Source organism: Ceratotherium simum, chromosome 23 (assembly GCF_057802395.1).
Source record: "Ceratotherium simum simum isolate JZ-2026a chromosome 23, ASM5780239v1, whole genome shotgun sequence".
In the NCBI taxonomy this organism is placed as follows: Eukaryota; Metazoa; Chordata; class Mammalia; order Perissodactyla; family Rhinocerotidae; genus Ceratotherium; species Ceratotherium simum.
In genome coordinates, this window is record NC_141922.1 from 4026261 (window position 1) to 4039490 (window position 13230).

At 53.0% G+C, this 13230-nt stretch overlaps 1 protein-coding gene across 2 annotated transcripts in view; it reads left to right on the forward strand.

Annotated features, from left to right (window-relative positions):
- Positions 1-554: 554 nt before the first annotated feature.
- AGO2 (argonaute RISC catalytic component 2) overlaps positions 555-13230 on the forward strand; it is a 121264-nt gene continuing 108588 nt past the window's right edge. For both annotated transcript variants that reach the window (XM_087447408.1, XM_087447409.1), the window contains exon 1: positions 555-701. In XM_087447408.1, the coding sequence (XP_087303534.1) occupies positions 680-701 (22 nt within the window). In that variant the 5' untranslated portion in view covers positions 555-679. The remainder of the gene's footprint in view (positions 702-13230) is intronic.

The following is a 13230-nucleotide window of genomic DNA, read 5'->3' on the forward strand; positions in this document are numbered from 1 at the left end:
CACCCCACCACCCACCGCGCGAGCAGCCAGAACGCGCTCCCCAAGCGCGCCGGAGACGCGGGGGACACGGGGGTGTGTTTTCCTTTCTTTCTTCCCGGTCTCGGGTAGCACAGCCGCGCTGGCCCGCTCCGCCCAGCCGAGGAGACGTCGCTCCTCCGAGTGGCTGCGCGGGGTCCCCCCGCCCCGCCCCGCCCCCGCGGCGGGGCCTCCGCGCCATACCGGCCCGCGCCGCCCAGTCCCCGTCCGGGCCCGCCCCCAGCTCCCGCGCCCCCGCCCCGGCCCCGCCCCGCCCGCGCCGCGCACCCCCTCCCACCTCCGCTCGCTCTCCCCTCCCTTCTCGCCCCCTCCCTTCTCTCTCCCCCTCCCTTCTCGCCCCCTCCCCTCTTCCCTCCCCTCCCGCGTCCTTCCCCGTCGCCCCTCCCTCCTCTCGTCTCCATCCTCCTCCCCCTCCTCCTCCCCCTCCCGTGGCCCCTCCCTCCTCCCCGTCTCCGTCCTCCTCGCTCGCCCCTCCCCCGCCGCCGCCTCCGCCCGCCGCCCCGGCCGTGTCGGGCAGACCTGTTTGGCGAGGCGGCCGCGCCGGGGCGGGTCGTGCGGCCGGCGCCTCCCTCGCGGCTCGCGGCGTCGGGGCCCGTGGAGCGCGCGGCCGCCCCTCGCCGCGGAGCCCCTCGGCGGCGCCACCATGTACTCGGGAGCCGGCCCCGGTGAGTCCGCGCGCTCCCGCGGCGCCGGCGGCGGTTGGCGGGCCGGGCGCGAGCGCGGCGCGGGCGGGGGCCGGGGCGGCGGGCCGGGGGCGGGCGGGGCCGGGGCCGGGGCGCGCCGGCGGGCGGCGGCGGCCCGGGGGCGCTGGGGCCGGAGCCGCCGGCCGTTCCTCGGCCCGCCGCCGCCGCGCAGCCCGGCCTCCTCGGGCTCCGGTCGTCGGGGTCCCCGCGCGGCCTGGGCCCTTCCCGCGCCCCCGTGTCCGTCCGCGCGTCGGGCTCCCGGGCGGGGGCCGCTCCGGGCCGCCCGCGTGTAGGCCCGAGGCCCGCGCGCCCGCCTGCCGGCCGCGGCCCCCGCCTCCTGCGCCCGGAGCGCGGGCCCCGCTGCGCCCGGCGGGACGGCGGGATGGCGGGACGGCGGGACGGCGGGGCCCGGGCCGTAAGCGCCCGCGGGGGTCAGTCCCGGTCGGGGCGCCGAGCTCGGGGTGCGGGCGGCGGGCGAGGGACGCGCGGCTCCGGCGCCAGACCGAGCCGCGGCGAGCCTGGAGCGCACTCAGTTTCGTTTTTCTTTTTGCCAGCACTTCTGCGGCCCCTTCTCTGAAGGAAAGTCTGGAAATGCTGAATTTTGGCCAGTTCCTCTTGGTAGTTAGGACTGTAGCCTGAGGGACTGGAAGCGGCACCCTAAAACCCTGAAAGTGCGTGCATCTCATTTTCATTCCAGACACGCCGGCTCCTTATTCAAGTGCTAATTGCCTTTTACAATTTACCAGAAGAAGGTAAGGAGATGTGCGGATCTCCTTAGCACCCCTTCTTACTAGTCAGCCTCTCTCTCTTTGGAAAAGTTCTAAAAACTTAAAGCAGTAACACTTTTTTTTCCCTTAATGTAGAGTGGAAGGGCGGTTGACTTGCTGGACCAAGAGAATGGTCAAGTGTTGTAAAGCTTTTTCCCCCCTCTCCCGCCAGGCACGTGGCTCCTAAATTTCCCGGCTAGCCCTGCCACTTGGACGGGGCATCGCCTCTTTGTCCGCCAGCTCGAGCAGGCTGCAGGCCCCGCCGGGCTCCCGGCTTGGTCCTGGCCCCGTGCTAGGTGCATTCAGGTTCCCCGCCCTCCGGGGCCTCCTGCTGATGGGGCCCTGGTGGGACCTGCTCCAAACTGGGAGTCTGGAAGCCCTTCCTGATCCACTCGGGGGCCTTGACGTTGTCCCGCGCTGTGTCTGTTCACAAACAGCTCTATGCCTTGTGAGTTCTGAGTGTCTTGTTTCCGATGTTAGGTAGAAAGCTGCTCCCAGGCTGAACCTGATCAACTTTTAAGGGCTCTCAGCAATTTGACTGAAGAATGGTTTTAACCCTACACCTGAGAGGTGACTCAGCCATGGTGGGGAAGGGCCCTGGGCTCTGTTGTCACAGTCCTGGGGGCAGATTTGGCTTCTTGAGACTGTGGGCTGGCAGCGACCCCACCCGTGAAATGGCAGGGTAGTCCCTCACCTAGTTGAGTAGAGCCAACAGAGGCTCAGAGAGGTTAACAACCTTGCCAAGGTCATATGTCCAGTGAGCATTAGGACGATCTGTCTGATCCCAAGCTGCCTTTTTCTACACTCTCCTTAGAGAAGTGGCTGTCACTCCTTTTGACCTTGACCCACAGTAGGAAATACCTGTTACATCTGGACTGCACCCGTTCGCTCAGGAATAATGGAAACGAGCTTCAGGAAGCACACTTAGCTTACTGTGTGCTCCTTGTGGGCATATTTTCTTGTCTGTTTCATTTTAAAAAAATGCCTCAAGCCTTTGGATCTCCAGGCTCATTTCTGGTTCCTAACAGCTTTTGGAAGAATCTTGCTCTGGTGCGGGCCTCTGCATTGTGGTGGGGTGGGGAGAGGGCCCCACGATTCACAGATGAACTAGCCCTGGAGTCCGACAGCTTGGGTTGAAAAAATAAATAGGTCTGTAGGATAGTTCTTAGCTAATGGCAGGATGGGAATGAACCCAAATTTCGGGCTGTACAAGTGTGCTGTAGTTATAAGGCTGTGGTACAGTTCAATTTTATTCTACACACTGAGGCTTTTAATTTTGTTGAAAAGGAATTTTTGGAATAGAATCTCTTCAACGAAAGTCTTCTTAATCTTATATTTCCTAATTTAGAATAATGAAAAGACATTCAATCTGGATTGTAGGGAAATTACAAGTAGTTTTGCTACTTCCAATTTTAATACACTTATTAAGCAAATTACTAAGTAAATTAATTTAAAAAATAGAGTTGACAATAGGTCTATGATATTCCCATTACAGATGCTATTATGGATGTGAATTAATATCTGGATTCTAAAGTTAGGTATGTTACCGTTTCTTAGTTTTTTGAACTGTTCCAAGGAGTTAGTGGTTTAGGATGGGTAGACTCTCAGTGACCCTGAACCTTCATAGATGAACATTAGTTCTTTTTAAACCCCTTAGAGATCTTAAACTGTGTCTGAGCGATAGCCTACTCCAAGCAGATTGTTTCTTTTCGTTTTACTGTGTTCAAATTCCTGTGTGTTACACCCTTGACAGATTTGCTACAAAGTAACTTCTGTAGTTAACTTCTGTTAACATCTAAGTCTTGTTTGAGAGTTGTCTAAGCAGGGTTGTGACTTTGAGAGTAATGGACTTTCGCTGTCCCTTCTAGTGCCATTTAACTCCTCCCACAACCAACTTCTCACCCCACCCCCCTTTATCTAGTGGAGATATGATGGGGTCCCCTGATAATGGTGCACCTTCGCTGCAGCAGATGCCCCTGGTGAAGCTGCTGCCTGCTGCCGGAAGGCATGGCTGGGGAGTTGGGCAGAGTCCTCTTGGATCTGTTATAAATGAAGAACGATTTAAATAAGCGTGTAAGAAAAAAACGATGTCAAAGCTTTGACTCCTAAAACCTATATGGTTTTACGAAGCAGAATATTTTTTGTTAACTTCTAGTTTCAGGGTCAAAAGTTTTCACAATGCCTGTCGGGTTTATTTTAACAACGCCAGACTGGGTGCAGTTCTGGAACTGTACGTGCCAATCGGACCAAATATATTTTTGTTTGGTGAATTGTTATTGTGAACCTTCAAAATGTAGCACTTGATTTTTTTAAAATAGTTTCTACTGTGAAATAATTTAAAATACACAAAAGTAGGATGACTAGTATAATATACTCTCATTCATCCATCACCAAGCTTCAACAGTTATCAAGACTTTCCACATTTGCCTCAGATAATGCCCCTTTCTCCTTTTCTTTGCAGAAGTATTCTAGAGCAAATGCCAGGTCTGTAGATTCACCCCTGAGATTTAAGTACTGTGTCTGAAGGATAGGGACATTTTTTTTTTTTTTTTTTTTTTTATTGCAGTAACATTGGTTTATAACATTGCAAAAATTTCAGGTGTACATCATTGTACTTCTATTTCTGCATGGACTACATCATGTTCACCACCAAAATACTAATCACAACCCATCACCACACACATGTACCCAATTATCCCCTTCACCCTCCACCCTCCCCCCTTCCCCCCTGGTAACCACCAATCCAATCTCTGTCCCCATGTGTTTGTTTATTGTTGTTATTATCTACTACTTAATGAAGGAAATCATACGGTATTTGACCTTCTCCCTCTGACTTATTTCACTTTGCATTATACCCTCAATGTCCATCCATGTTGTCACAATGGAATACTACTCAGCCATAAGAAACGACGAAATCCAGCCATTTGTGACAACATGGATAGGGACATTTTAAACCCAGTGCCACGATCACATTTAACAATCCATAATCAATTTCTCTCGTTACCTCTGAAGTGTGTTTACAGTCCGTTATTTTAGGTCCTGCAGTTTAATAAAAGTTCACACATACATTTGGTTTTTTATCTTTTGAGGCTCTTTAATTGAAAGCTAGCCCCCCGCCTTTCCCCGTGCTGTTGACTTGTGAAGATATTTAAGTCTTTAAAATCTCCTTTTTTCAGAGTATGTGTATCTCACCCACCTCACCCCCCAGTTTTCTTTCTTTAAGCATTTCTAAGAAGAGCCCGCTTGTTCAGGGTCCCTCAGCTTGTTGAGGAAGGCTGGCTGGAGACTGAGTTGCTCATGGTTTTACTTCTGACACGTTCGTCTTGAGCAGAGGCTTTGGACGGGTCACTTTGCATCTCTGAGTTTCGGTTGCAGTGGAATCCCGTGTGTCGGTGGTGGTCTTCCGGCAGAGGGACATTCTGTGATGTATAGAATGTGTGGAGGATGCTTGTGGCTCTTGTGCACTTATCTCTTCTCGTCGCTCACGTAAGGTGGACTCTTCTTGCCCAGTCTTGGGTTGGGATGGCTCCCTCCTCAGTCACCTCCTCTCCTCATTTGTCCAGCCCTTTCTCTGGACCTTACGCCTCTCCTCCAGCTTCGTCATCTCCTCCTCCGCTGGTGGCCTGGGGGCACTCGCCCCACCTCCCAGTCCCCAAGTGGGGTGCTGTGTTGTGGGCCTAGCCCTTTTCACTCCAGCCACTCAAAATATCATCAAGTTACACTATTCTAATTTTTTCTCCACTGTTTTTCCCCTCAAAGTTTAAAAACCTGAAACCACTCTTTCCTCTGGGCTCTCCTCTTCCTGAGCAAACTCCTGCACCTTCTCATTTACCTTCTGACAGAGCTGCACCCTGGGTGACTGTAGCTTATCTCAACTGGAAACCTTGCAGGTGAGACGGGCTCTCTTAATGATCTCCCGGGCCAGCAGGCACAGATGAGGGCCGTCTGGGCACATGGGGATGGACGGCTCCCTGACTGAGAGCAGTTCTTAGCGCTTAGGCTTGTAGAAGGGCTCAAAAATGAAGGGCTTAGATATTGTTAACTTGTTTCCCTCTTCACTGGCTTCCCACTCACTAAAATCCTCATGGAATCCGAGGGGCACAAGGTGCTCTTTGAGAGGTGCTCGCTGATTTGTACCAGCAGGGCCACCATGTCTCCCTGGTCTGGAACTGGAGCAGCGGTACTGAGGAGATGCCCGGCTCCACGGCCCACCGAGACCTTGAAAGCCCATCTTTTAACCTTTCTCTAACGTTCCTCCAAGTCACAGCTTGAGCAGTGGACAGACAGGGAGTCTGGTCATCAGCTCCAGCCCTGTCCTCGTTCTGGGTCTCAGTTTCCTTGTCTGTGAAGCGAGGAGTTGGCCTGGCTGGCTTAGGGTCCCCCTGTGTCCGTCCTGTGACTCGTTTGCTTCTCTGCTGACTCCTGATGGGGCTGGGGCTGAGGAGGGAGCCAGTGGGCCCTGGGAACAGAGTATGTGAATGCCCAGGTGCCACGGGCCAGCCATAGGGAAGGTGGTGCTTCAACTGTGACAGGCCCCATCGCTTTGCTGAGCACGTGGAGTGCCATGTGATCAGACTTGTTCTAGAAAGATAATTCCGGCAGCACTGCAGGTAGAAGAGGGGGCCTTGGCCAGAGCGTGGGGGCAGAGGAAGATGGAAATGGGAAGGGGAAATTGTGGGTGGGTGGTCAGGGTCTAAGACAGTGGGACCCCTCTGAGTGGGATGGCTGTGCTGGAGTGATGGGCAGGCCCCCCATGTCCCCCTGCGTTGCCGTGGAGTAGAAGCACCCAGAACACTCGAGCTTGGGCAGAGGCTTGCATCTCGTTGTCTGCACTTACTGGGTAGACTCCACTTACTGGGCAGTGACATCTGCTAGTATCTGGGCCCCAAACCACCGCTTACTAGCTCTGTGACCTCAGCGAGTTCTGTAACTTCTCTAAGCCTCAGCTTTCCTTCCTGGAAAATGGGGATAATAGCACCCCCAGGGGTGCTGGAGGATGAGAGGAGATGCGCTGAGCAGTGCCTGGCTTCAGTCTCAAGTGAGGCTGGGTGACTCTGCACAGTGGTCTGAGCCTGCCGCCTCGCTGGGGATTTATAAAGCTTGAATGAGAACCCAGCAAAGGGCCTGCCCAGAGGAAGGGATCCGAGAATGGTGATCTGGGCGCTGGCTGCGTCTTCGTCACCCTGTTTGTTGAGCGTTTGAACGAGTGACCTGATGGAGTGTGGTAGGAGATGGAGATTGAAGGATGTTCCACTGCATCTGGCTGTGTTACTGGCAGATGGTGGCACATTAACAAAAATAAGGAATAATGAAGGACCAGCAGGCTTTGGGGAGGAGAATCATGTGTGGCATTTGGACGTGTTGAGTTAGAGGTTCTGGGAGGCTGAGGTGGGCCCTGGGGAAGGGAGTTGGAAGGGCAGGGTGAAGTGGAGGACAGGGCACTGGGCTCAGCGGGACACGGGTTCCCGGGCCGGCCACTGCTGGTGCTCAGTGAGTGGGAACTGGGCCCCTGGGAGAGTGCAGCCCGGTTCCCACGCCCAGCAGCTGGTCACAGAATCAACAGAAGACTTCCCCACCTCTGCCCCTGAGGACCCAGGAAATTACATTTTGCAAATATCCCAGGCTGATTGCCTCAGTAGGTGGGTTTTGAGATCCACTGGTGTTGGGAGTGGGGGTGGGGAGAGGAGGTAGAAAGTGAGCCCAGCCAGCCCCCAGGGAACACCTTCGGAAGGAGTGGGACGGAGGGAGGAGCTCATGCCTGAAACTCGGAGGAAAGCCCTGAGAGAGTGGGGCCAGCAGCCCTGGGGCGGCACGTCTCTAGGTGAGAGTGTGGATGTCCCAAAGAGGACTTTGCGATAGACCACAGAAGATAAGTTTATCTGTGGTTCCCTTTTCTGATAAAGCTTAAAGGTGCTAATAAATGATGACCGCTCCTTTCTTAGGCTGTACTTGCTGCGCTTTATGGTTCCATCTTGCTTTGAATACAACTTGTCTACCACTTCACCTAGAATTGGGGCGAAAGGAGACTGCTCAAGGTTATTACTGGGGGCTTCAGTAAGTTCTCCGTGAAAATTGTTCTGTATCCTTCTTTAAGAACCTATAGCAACAGACAGACCCAGGCTTCCAGGTGGGTCCTCACCTGAATCTCTTTCACTGCAGCTGAAGTCCATCCCAGAGTCCTACTGGGGCAGTCACTCAAGGGACAAAGTTTCTGTAGTTTTTCAAGTTATTCCTGAGTATTTCAGCTCTGAGCTCTAGTACTTAGAGAGTTGCACATAATAGGTCAAAATACTGAGGTTCATGGGTCAGAGTCATTTGAGAGGTTTTGTCAGCTTTGACTAAGTAAAATAATACAGCCACTGGGAGTTTACAACGTTGTGTTCAGTTGTGAGCGGAGGAGCTCGAGCCTAGCGGGTTTGTTCGCACAGTCAGCGCTAGGTGGGCTGCCTTGTCTGGTTCTTCTGTGAGCTTCGACAGTGGAGGCCCCTGCAAGGGGAACTTGCTCCCCACCTTCTCAAGCCCCTCGCTCAGTCTTGCTTTAACGGAGCTCATGCAGGACCCGAAGGTGGCAGGGCGTCTGGCGTGACCGGGTGCTCTTTAGCTGGTCCTTTCGGGCGGCTGCCTCTGAGTCTCGGTTACAGACAGTGGTTGATGCTCCAGTCCCGGTGGCGCTTGTGTTCTCAGGGTCCTGGACGCCGTTCTCATCAGAGCATGGTCCCGTCCACTCGTGGCAGGCTGAGCAGAGTGTGAGAAGCCTGGGTTCCAGGAATGGCGATTTCCCAGGGCCTTACAGCTGGCGGTGGTGGCATCATTTGTTTTTTGTAGGAACAAAGGACTTAACGGAGAAATAAAAGCAGCAAATGGGGAGAGCACAGGAAGATGCAGAGAGTGATGGGCAGCATAACTTGGGACAAATACTGGGTGTCAAGCTGCCTGGAGTTCCTGGGAGTTGTTGGGTATTGCCACGACATAGCAGCATGCCTCCTCTCACTGTGACACACACCAGAGCACGGGCCTCACCTGAATCCTGGCTGCATGGCTAGTGTTCACTTGACCTCTCTGAACCTCGGTCTCCTCCTTGTACAGAGAATGAACACCTGATGGTGGAGGTGCTTTGGTCAGATGCGATAACGCAGGCAAATTGCAAGTGCTTACCACTGTTGCTTGGCCCACAGAAAGTGCCTGCTACTTATTACTGTTTCTGCTGCTGTCAGCTTACCCTCTGCACAGGAGTGGTCTTTTCTCCCTCCGCATTCCATCAGGTGTGTGCTCCAGCGCCTGACTTGCTCCTCTTCTCCTTGGCCCTCTTGCTTCACTTCTGGATCTTTACTTTGCAAGCAGTGAGGGACAAGAAAACATTTAAAAAACCACATCCCAGGGGCCGGCCTGGTGGCACAAGTGGTTAAGTGCGCGTGCTCCGCTGCGGCGGCCCAGGGTTCGCCGGTTTGGATCCCAGGCGCGCACCGACGCACCGCTTGTCAAGCCATGCTGTGGCGGCGTCCCATATAAAGTGGAGGAAGATGGGCATGGATGTTAGTCCAGGGCCAGTTTTTTTTTTTTTTTTTTAAAGATTTTATTTATTTATTTATTTTCCCCCCAAAGCCCCAGTAGATTGTTGTATGTCATAGCTGCACATCCTTCTAGTTGCTGTATGTGGGATGCGGCCTCAGCATGGCCGGAGAAGCGGTGCGTCGGTGCGCGCCCGGGATCCGAACCCGGGCCGCCAGCAGCGGAGCGCACGCACTTAACCACTAAGCCACGGAGCCGGCCCCCAGGGCCAGTCTTGCTCAGCAAAAAGAGGAGGATTGGCAGATGTTAGCTCAGGGCCGATCTTCCTCACAAAAAACAAAAAAAACCCCAAAAAAGAAACCAAAAAACCGTATCCCAGATAAATAACGCTTACCAGGTGCTTTGTGTCTCTGGCTGCCTTGTGAGGCTCAATACCAGGGAAACAAGAGCTTGGCCTTGGTGTTCAGAGCTCATATTCCTGGCAGAGCCCGTCAGGACAGACCCCAATATAATGTGGTGCAGTGAAGCCTGTGCAGACAGGACTCACAGTGGTTGGGGATCTGCCTTGCCTGGTCACATAAAGAGGAGCAATGCTGAAGGAGCACCAGGTTCTGTCTCCAAATGGTGAGCCCGGTCACAACCGAGGGGGACTAAAAGACAGATTTCTGCTTGTAGTTTCTATGTGGTGACTCCAGAGTGGACTTGTCTGTGACTGGGGACAGGGGACGTGGCTGGGGACGCTTTGTTCCCTCTGTGTGCTGCTGCTTTGAGAAGTGTGCAGTTTGTTAAGAGTTAAAACACGTGACTCACTAGAGGAACATCATATTAGACTTGGAAGGTGTCTCAGAGCATCTGAGACTGGTAATTACAACTTAACCTTGAGCTGTAGGTGTTGAAAGCTTTTGGGGATGAACAATCAGGAGCACATGTGAGGGGAGATGGACAATCCAAACAAGACACACACAAGTACGGTGGTTATAAGGTGCTTCTGGGGTCCTGAGATAGAGAAAAGAGCACCGAGCAGGGTTGGGGCTAGGGGTGGGGAGGAGGCAGGTGGCCCTGTTAAACGGTGGTCAGTGCAGGTGCATTGAGAAGGTGAACTTGGAGCAAGGCCTGGGAGTGGGGAGGGGGGAGGTGAGTGAGAGGGGCAGGCTGAGAGCAGGGACGCGACGGGCTTGGAGGCCTTTGAAGGGACTTTGAACCCAGGCGGGACTGAGTTTTAAAATGACCCCTGTGGCTGCTGTGTTAAGAACAGACTGAAGAGGGTGGGCGGAGGCAGGGAGTCTGCCTGGAGGAGGTCCCGTTGGAGGGCTGAGCTGGGTCAGGTGGCAAATGTGAAGGAACGGAGGAGTGCGTGTGTGCGCCCCATTAGCCTCCACCGAGATCCTTGTTTCCTCCAGAGCCCTCGTCCCAGTCTTGTGATTTTGATGCAGACCCCAGCCATGTCAGTTTATTTAGAGATCTTTCAGAAGATACCTTGACAAGATAAGGGTGTCTGACTGTCTGTCTTCTCCCTCTCTTCACCTGCTCTCCTTATGTAACTCCTAGTTATCAGTTTCAAGTGTCCTGGACCACACGTTAGTGTTCAGGTCTGCCCGGTTTCTCACGTGTTGTGGATTTTTAACAGTTAATTGAATCCGGATCCAGGTAAGGCTCACAAAGATTCATTGATGTGTCTCTTCAATATCTTTTTAAAATAACAGCTTTATTGAGGTATAATGCATGTACTGTACAATTCACCATTTAAAGTGTAAAACTCAGCGCGTTGTAGTACATTCACAGACTTGTGCAACCATCTCCACACTCTAATTTTGGACTTTTTTGTCCCTTCCTTCCAAAGAAACCCTGTACCTGTAGCTGTCACTCCCCTGTCCCCCGGCCCCCAGCCCTACACACCCACTGTCTTGAGTCTCTCGATCTCTGGCTTTCTGCTCGACTCCCCCACTTCTTGCTGTTTGTCGGTTGGAGAAGTGGGCTGTGGATGCTGTCGCGTCTCCTGCTGTCTGGCTGATTGCATCTTCCTGGTGTGATTCAGCGTGTTCCTCTGTCCCGTGTGGATTTCCTGCAAATTAGTGGTCACAACCAAAGGCTTGATCTGATGCAGGTTCTACTGTTTTGGGTTTGGGGTGTTTTTCTGGTATGAATACTTCACCACAGCTGGCGGGCTCTTCCTCAGGAGGCAGATCTGTTGGTTTTCTCACTGCTGTTGCTGTAGATTGTTAATCATTAGGCTCCATTAATTCATTAGGGTTGTACAACGCTGGTGTTCTGCTTCTACAATAAAAAGTTCCCCTGGTCAGCTGTTTGGTTTTGGGTCTGTCTTGAAGGCAGAGAGATGTCAGTGAACGGCACGAAGGTAGGACAGCCTGTTGAGAAGACTAGTCCGGGTAGGCTGCCATTGAGAGTGATGTAGAAGGTTTGGAGGTGTTGCTGTGGGAACCAGGAAGGCGAGCTGAGGGAGGGGCTTGTTTGTTCTGTAGGTAAGGGGACCCCCTGAGGGGGTTTAGTAGGTGCATGACAGGTGGATGGGGGGTGGGCTAGCCTGGTGGTAAGAGTCTTCATCTTTGTGCACAGTAGGGAGGTGGTAAGATTTTGGGCTGGGGGCAGGGCGGCGCAGGCAGAGGGGAGTGGGGGAGAGAGCAGGGAAGGCTGCCTGGGCTGGAGGCTGAGATGGCTCCCCTGAGTGGCCCGGAAGAATGCTGGCATCATTGACGACAACGGGTAAGGAAGGAGCAGCTGGGGGTAAGTTTTCTTTTGTAGATATGCTAAATTTAAGGCGATTCTAAGAAATCCAGGAGGAAAAAATCCATGGCATTCACTTTGCATATTTATAGCGCCCAGCATGTTCTGCCTAGCGGTGGTCGGTCTGTCCCCCATTGGGTTGTGAACTCCATTTGCTTACAGCGCAGGGTCATCTTGGGTATCTTTCATCTATTTCCAGAGTCCACCGTAGTGTCTCTTTTAACTCACTAAATGCTTATTACATTTATTTCTTGTGTAAAAGTTAAATCTAGTGGCTTGAAACTTGTGTAGAGTTTTGGAAAATCCCACACCGAACCCATCCTAGCGCTTTTTCTTGCAGGAGTTCTCCCTTATCCCTCGTGATTCTGCGGTTGTCAGTGGAAGTGGTCCTTCCCAGCCCTGTCTGGAGTGGAAGGTGGCACTGTACATCAAATATGACAAGTGTTAAGCAGTACGGAGGGAGGTGGACCATGGGGGGCACTTATGAAATGATTTACTTAAATCGGTAATGGATATACGTGGGAAAATTAAATTCATAACATCAAAGGGCAGGCAGTGAAAAGTCTCCTTCATCCCCATCAACCTCCCAGCTGCCCTGCTGTGAATCAGTCGGTTCTAGGTGTGGGTAGATTAGGTATGTGCCATGTGAGTCAGTCCTGCTGAGGCTGACTGTTGATCTGTCCAGTGGAGGTGGAGGGAGGGAGACGAGGCTGACCAGCTGACCGCCTCCCTCCCTGCTTCCTCAAGTCCTGTCCAAAGCTGTGGCCTCAGGAGACAGGCCTGGAGGTGGTCGTGCTGGTGGGGCCGTGGCCTGTGGTGCTGGCTAGAAGCTGCATGGGCCCATGGGGGTGGGAATCCGGAACATACGCTCTGGGTTGTGGAGCCTGAGAAAGCTCCTAAGCCAGTTGTTAGCTCTGTGTCCTCGTCTATAAAATGAGGACAACGACAGGACCTCCGTTAGTGAGGATTACCTGCAGTAACACATGCAGGTGCTCAGAGCAGTGCGGGGCACTGTGGCCGTGCTGGAGAGTGACATGGGAGCACAGGCAGGGCCTTGTGGTTCCACCACCGTGCCCGGGTCCTTTGATGCAGAGCTTGTGAACCACCTTCTTTCAGTGATGGAGTTCTAGAGGTGAACTAAGGAAAAAATGGATATCTTGGGTGAAAAGTCTGAAAAATAAATGCTATGAAGTACATAGAAAAGATGGTGAGAAATTTGGTTGTAAAACTGTAGGAGCTCTGAGTGGCATTAATTTTTTTTTTTGTCTTTAGAAAGAAAGCAAAGAGCTAGGTTGGTTTTTTTTGAGTGATTTGAATTTATTCTGTCAGGGAATCATCTCACTTGAGATGCTTGGTGACTGAGAAGTCCTGGCTGTCTGGAGCTTCGTGTTGAGAAAGAGGCTGAGTCCGAGTCTGGGCTTCCCGGAGGTTGCTGTGGTGGGTTCTCAGCGTCTGCCGCAGTGAGGGTGGCAACGAGGGTGGTGCCCCGTGGG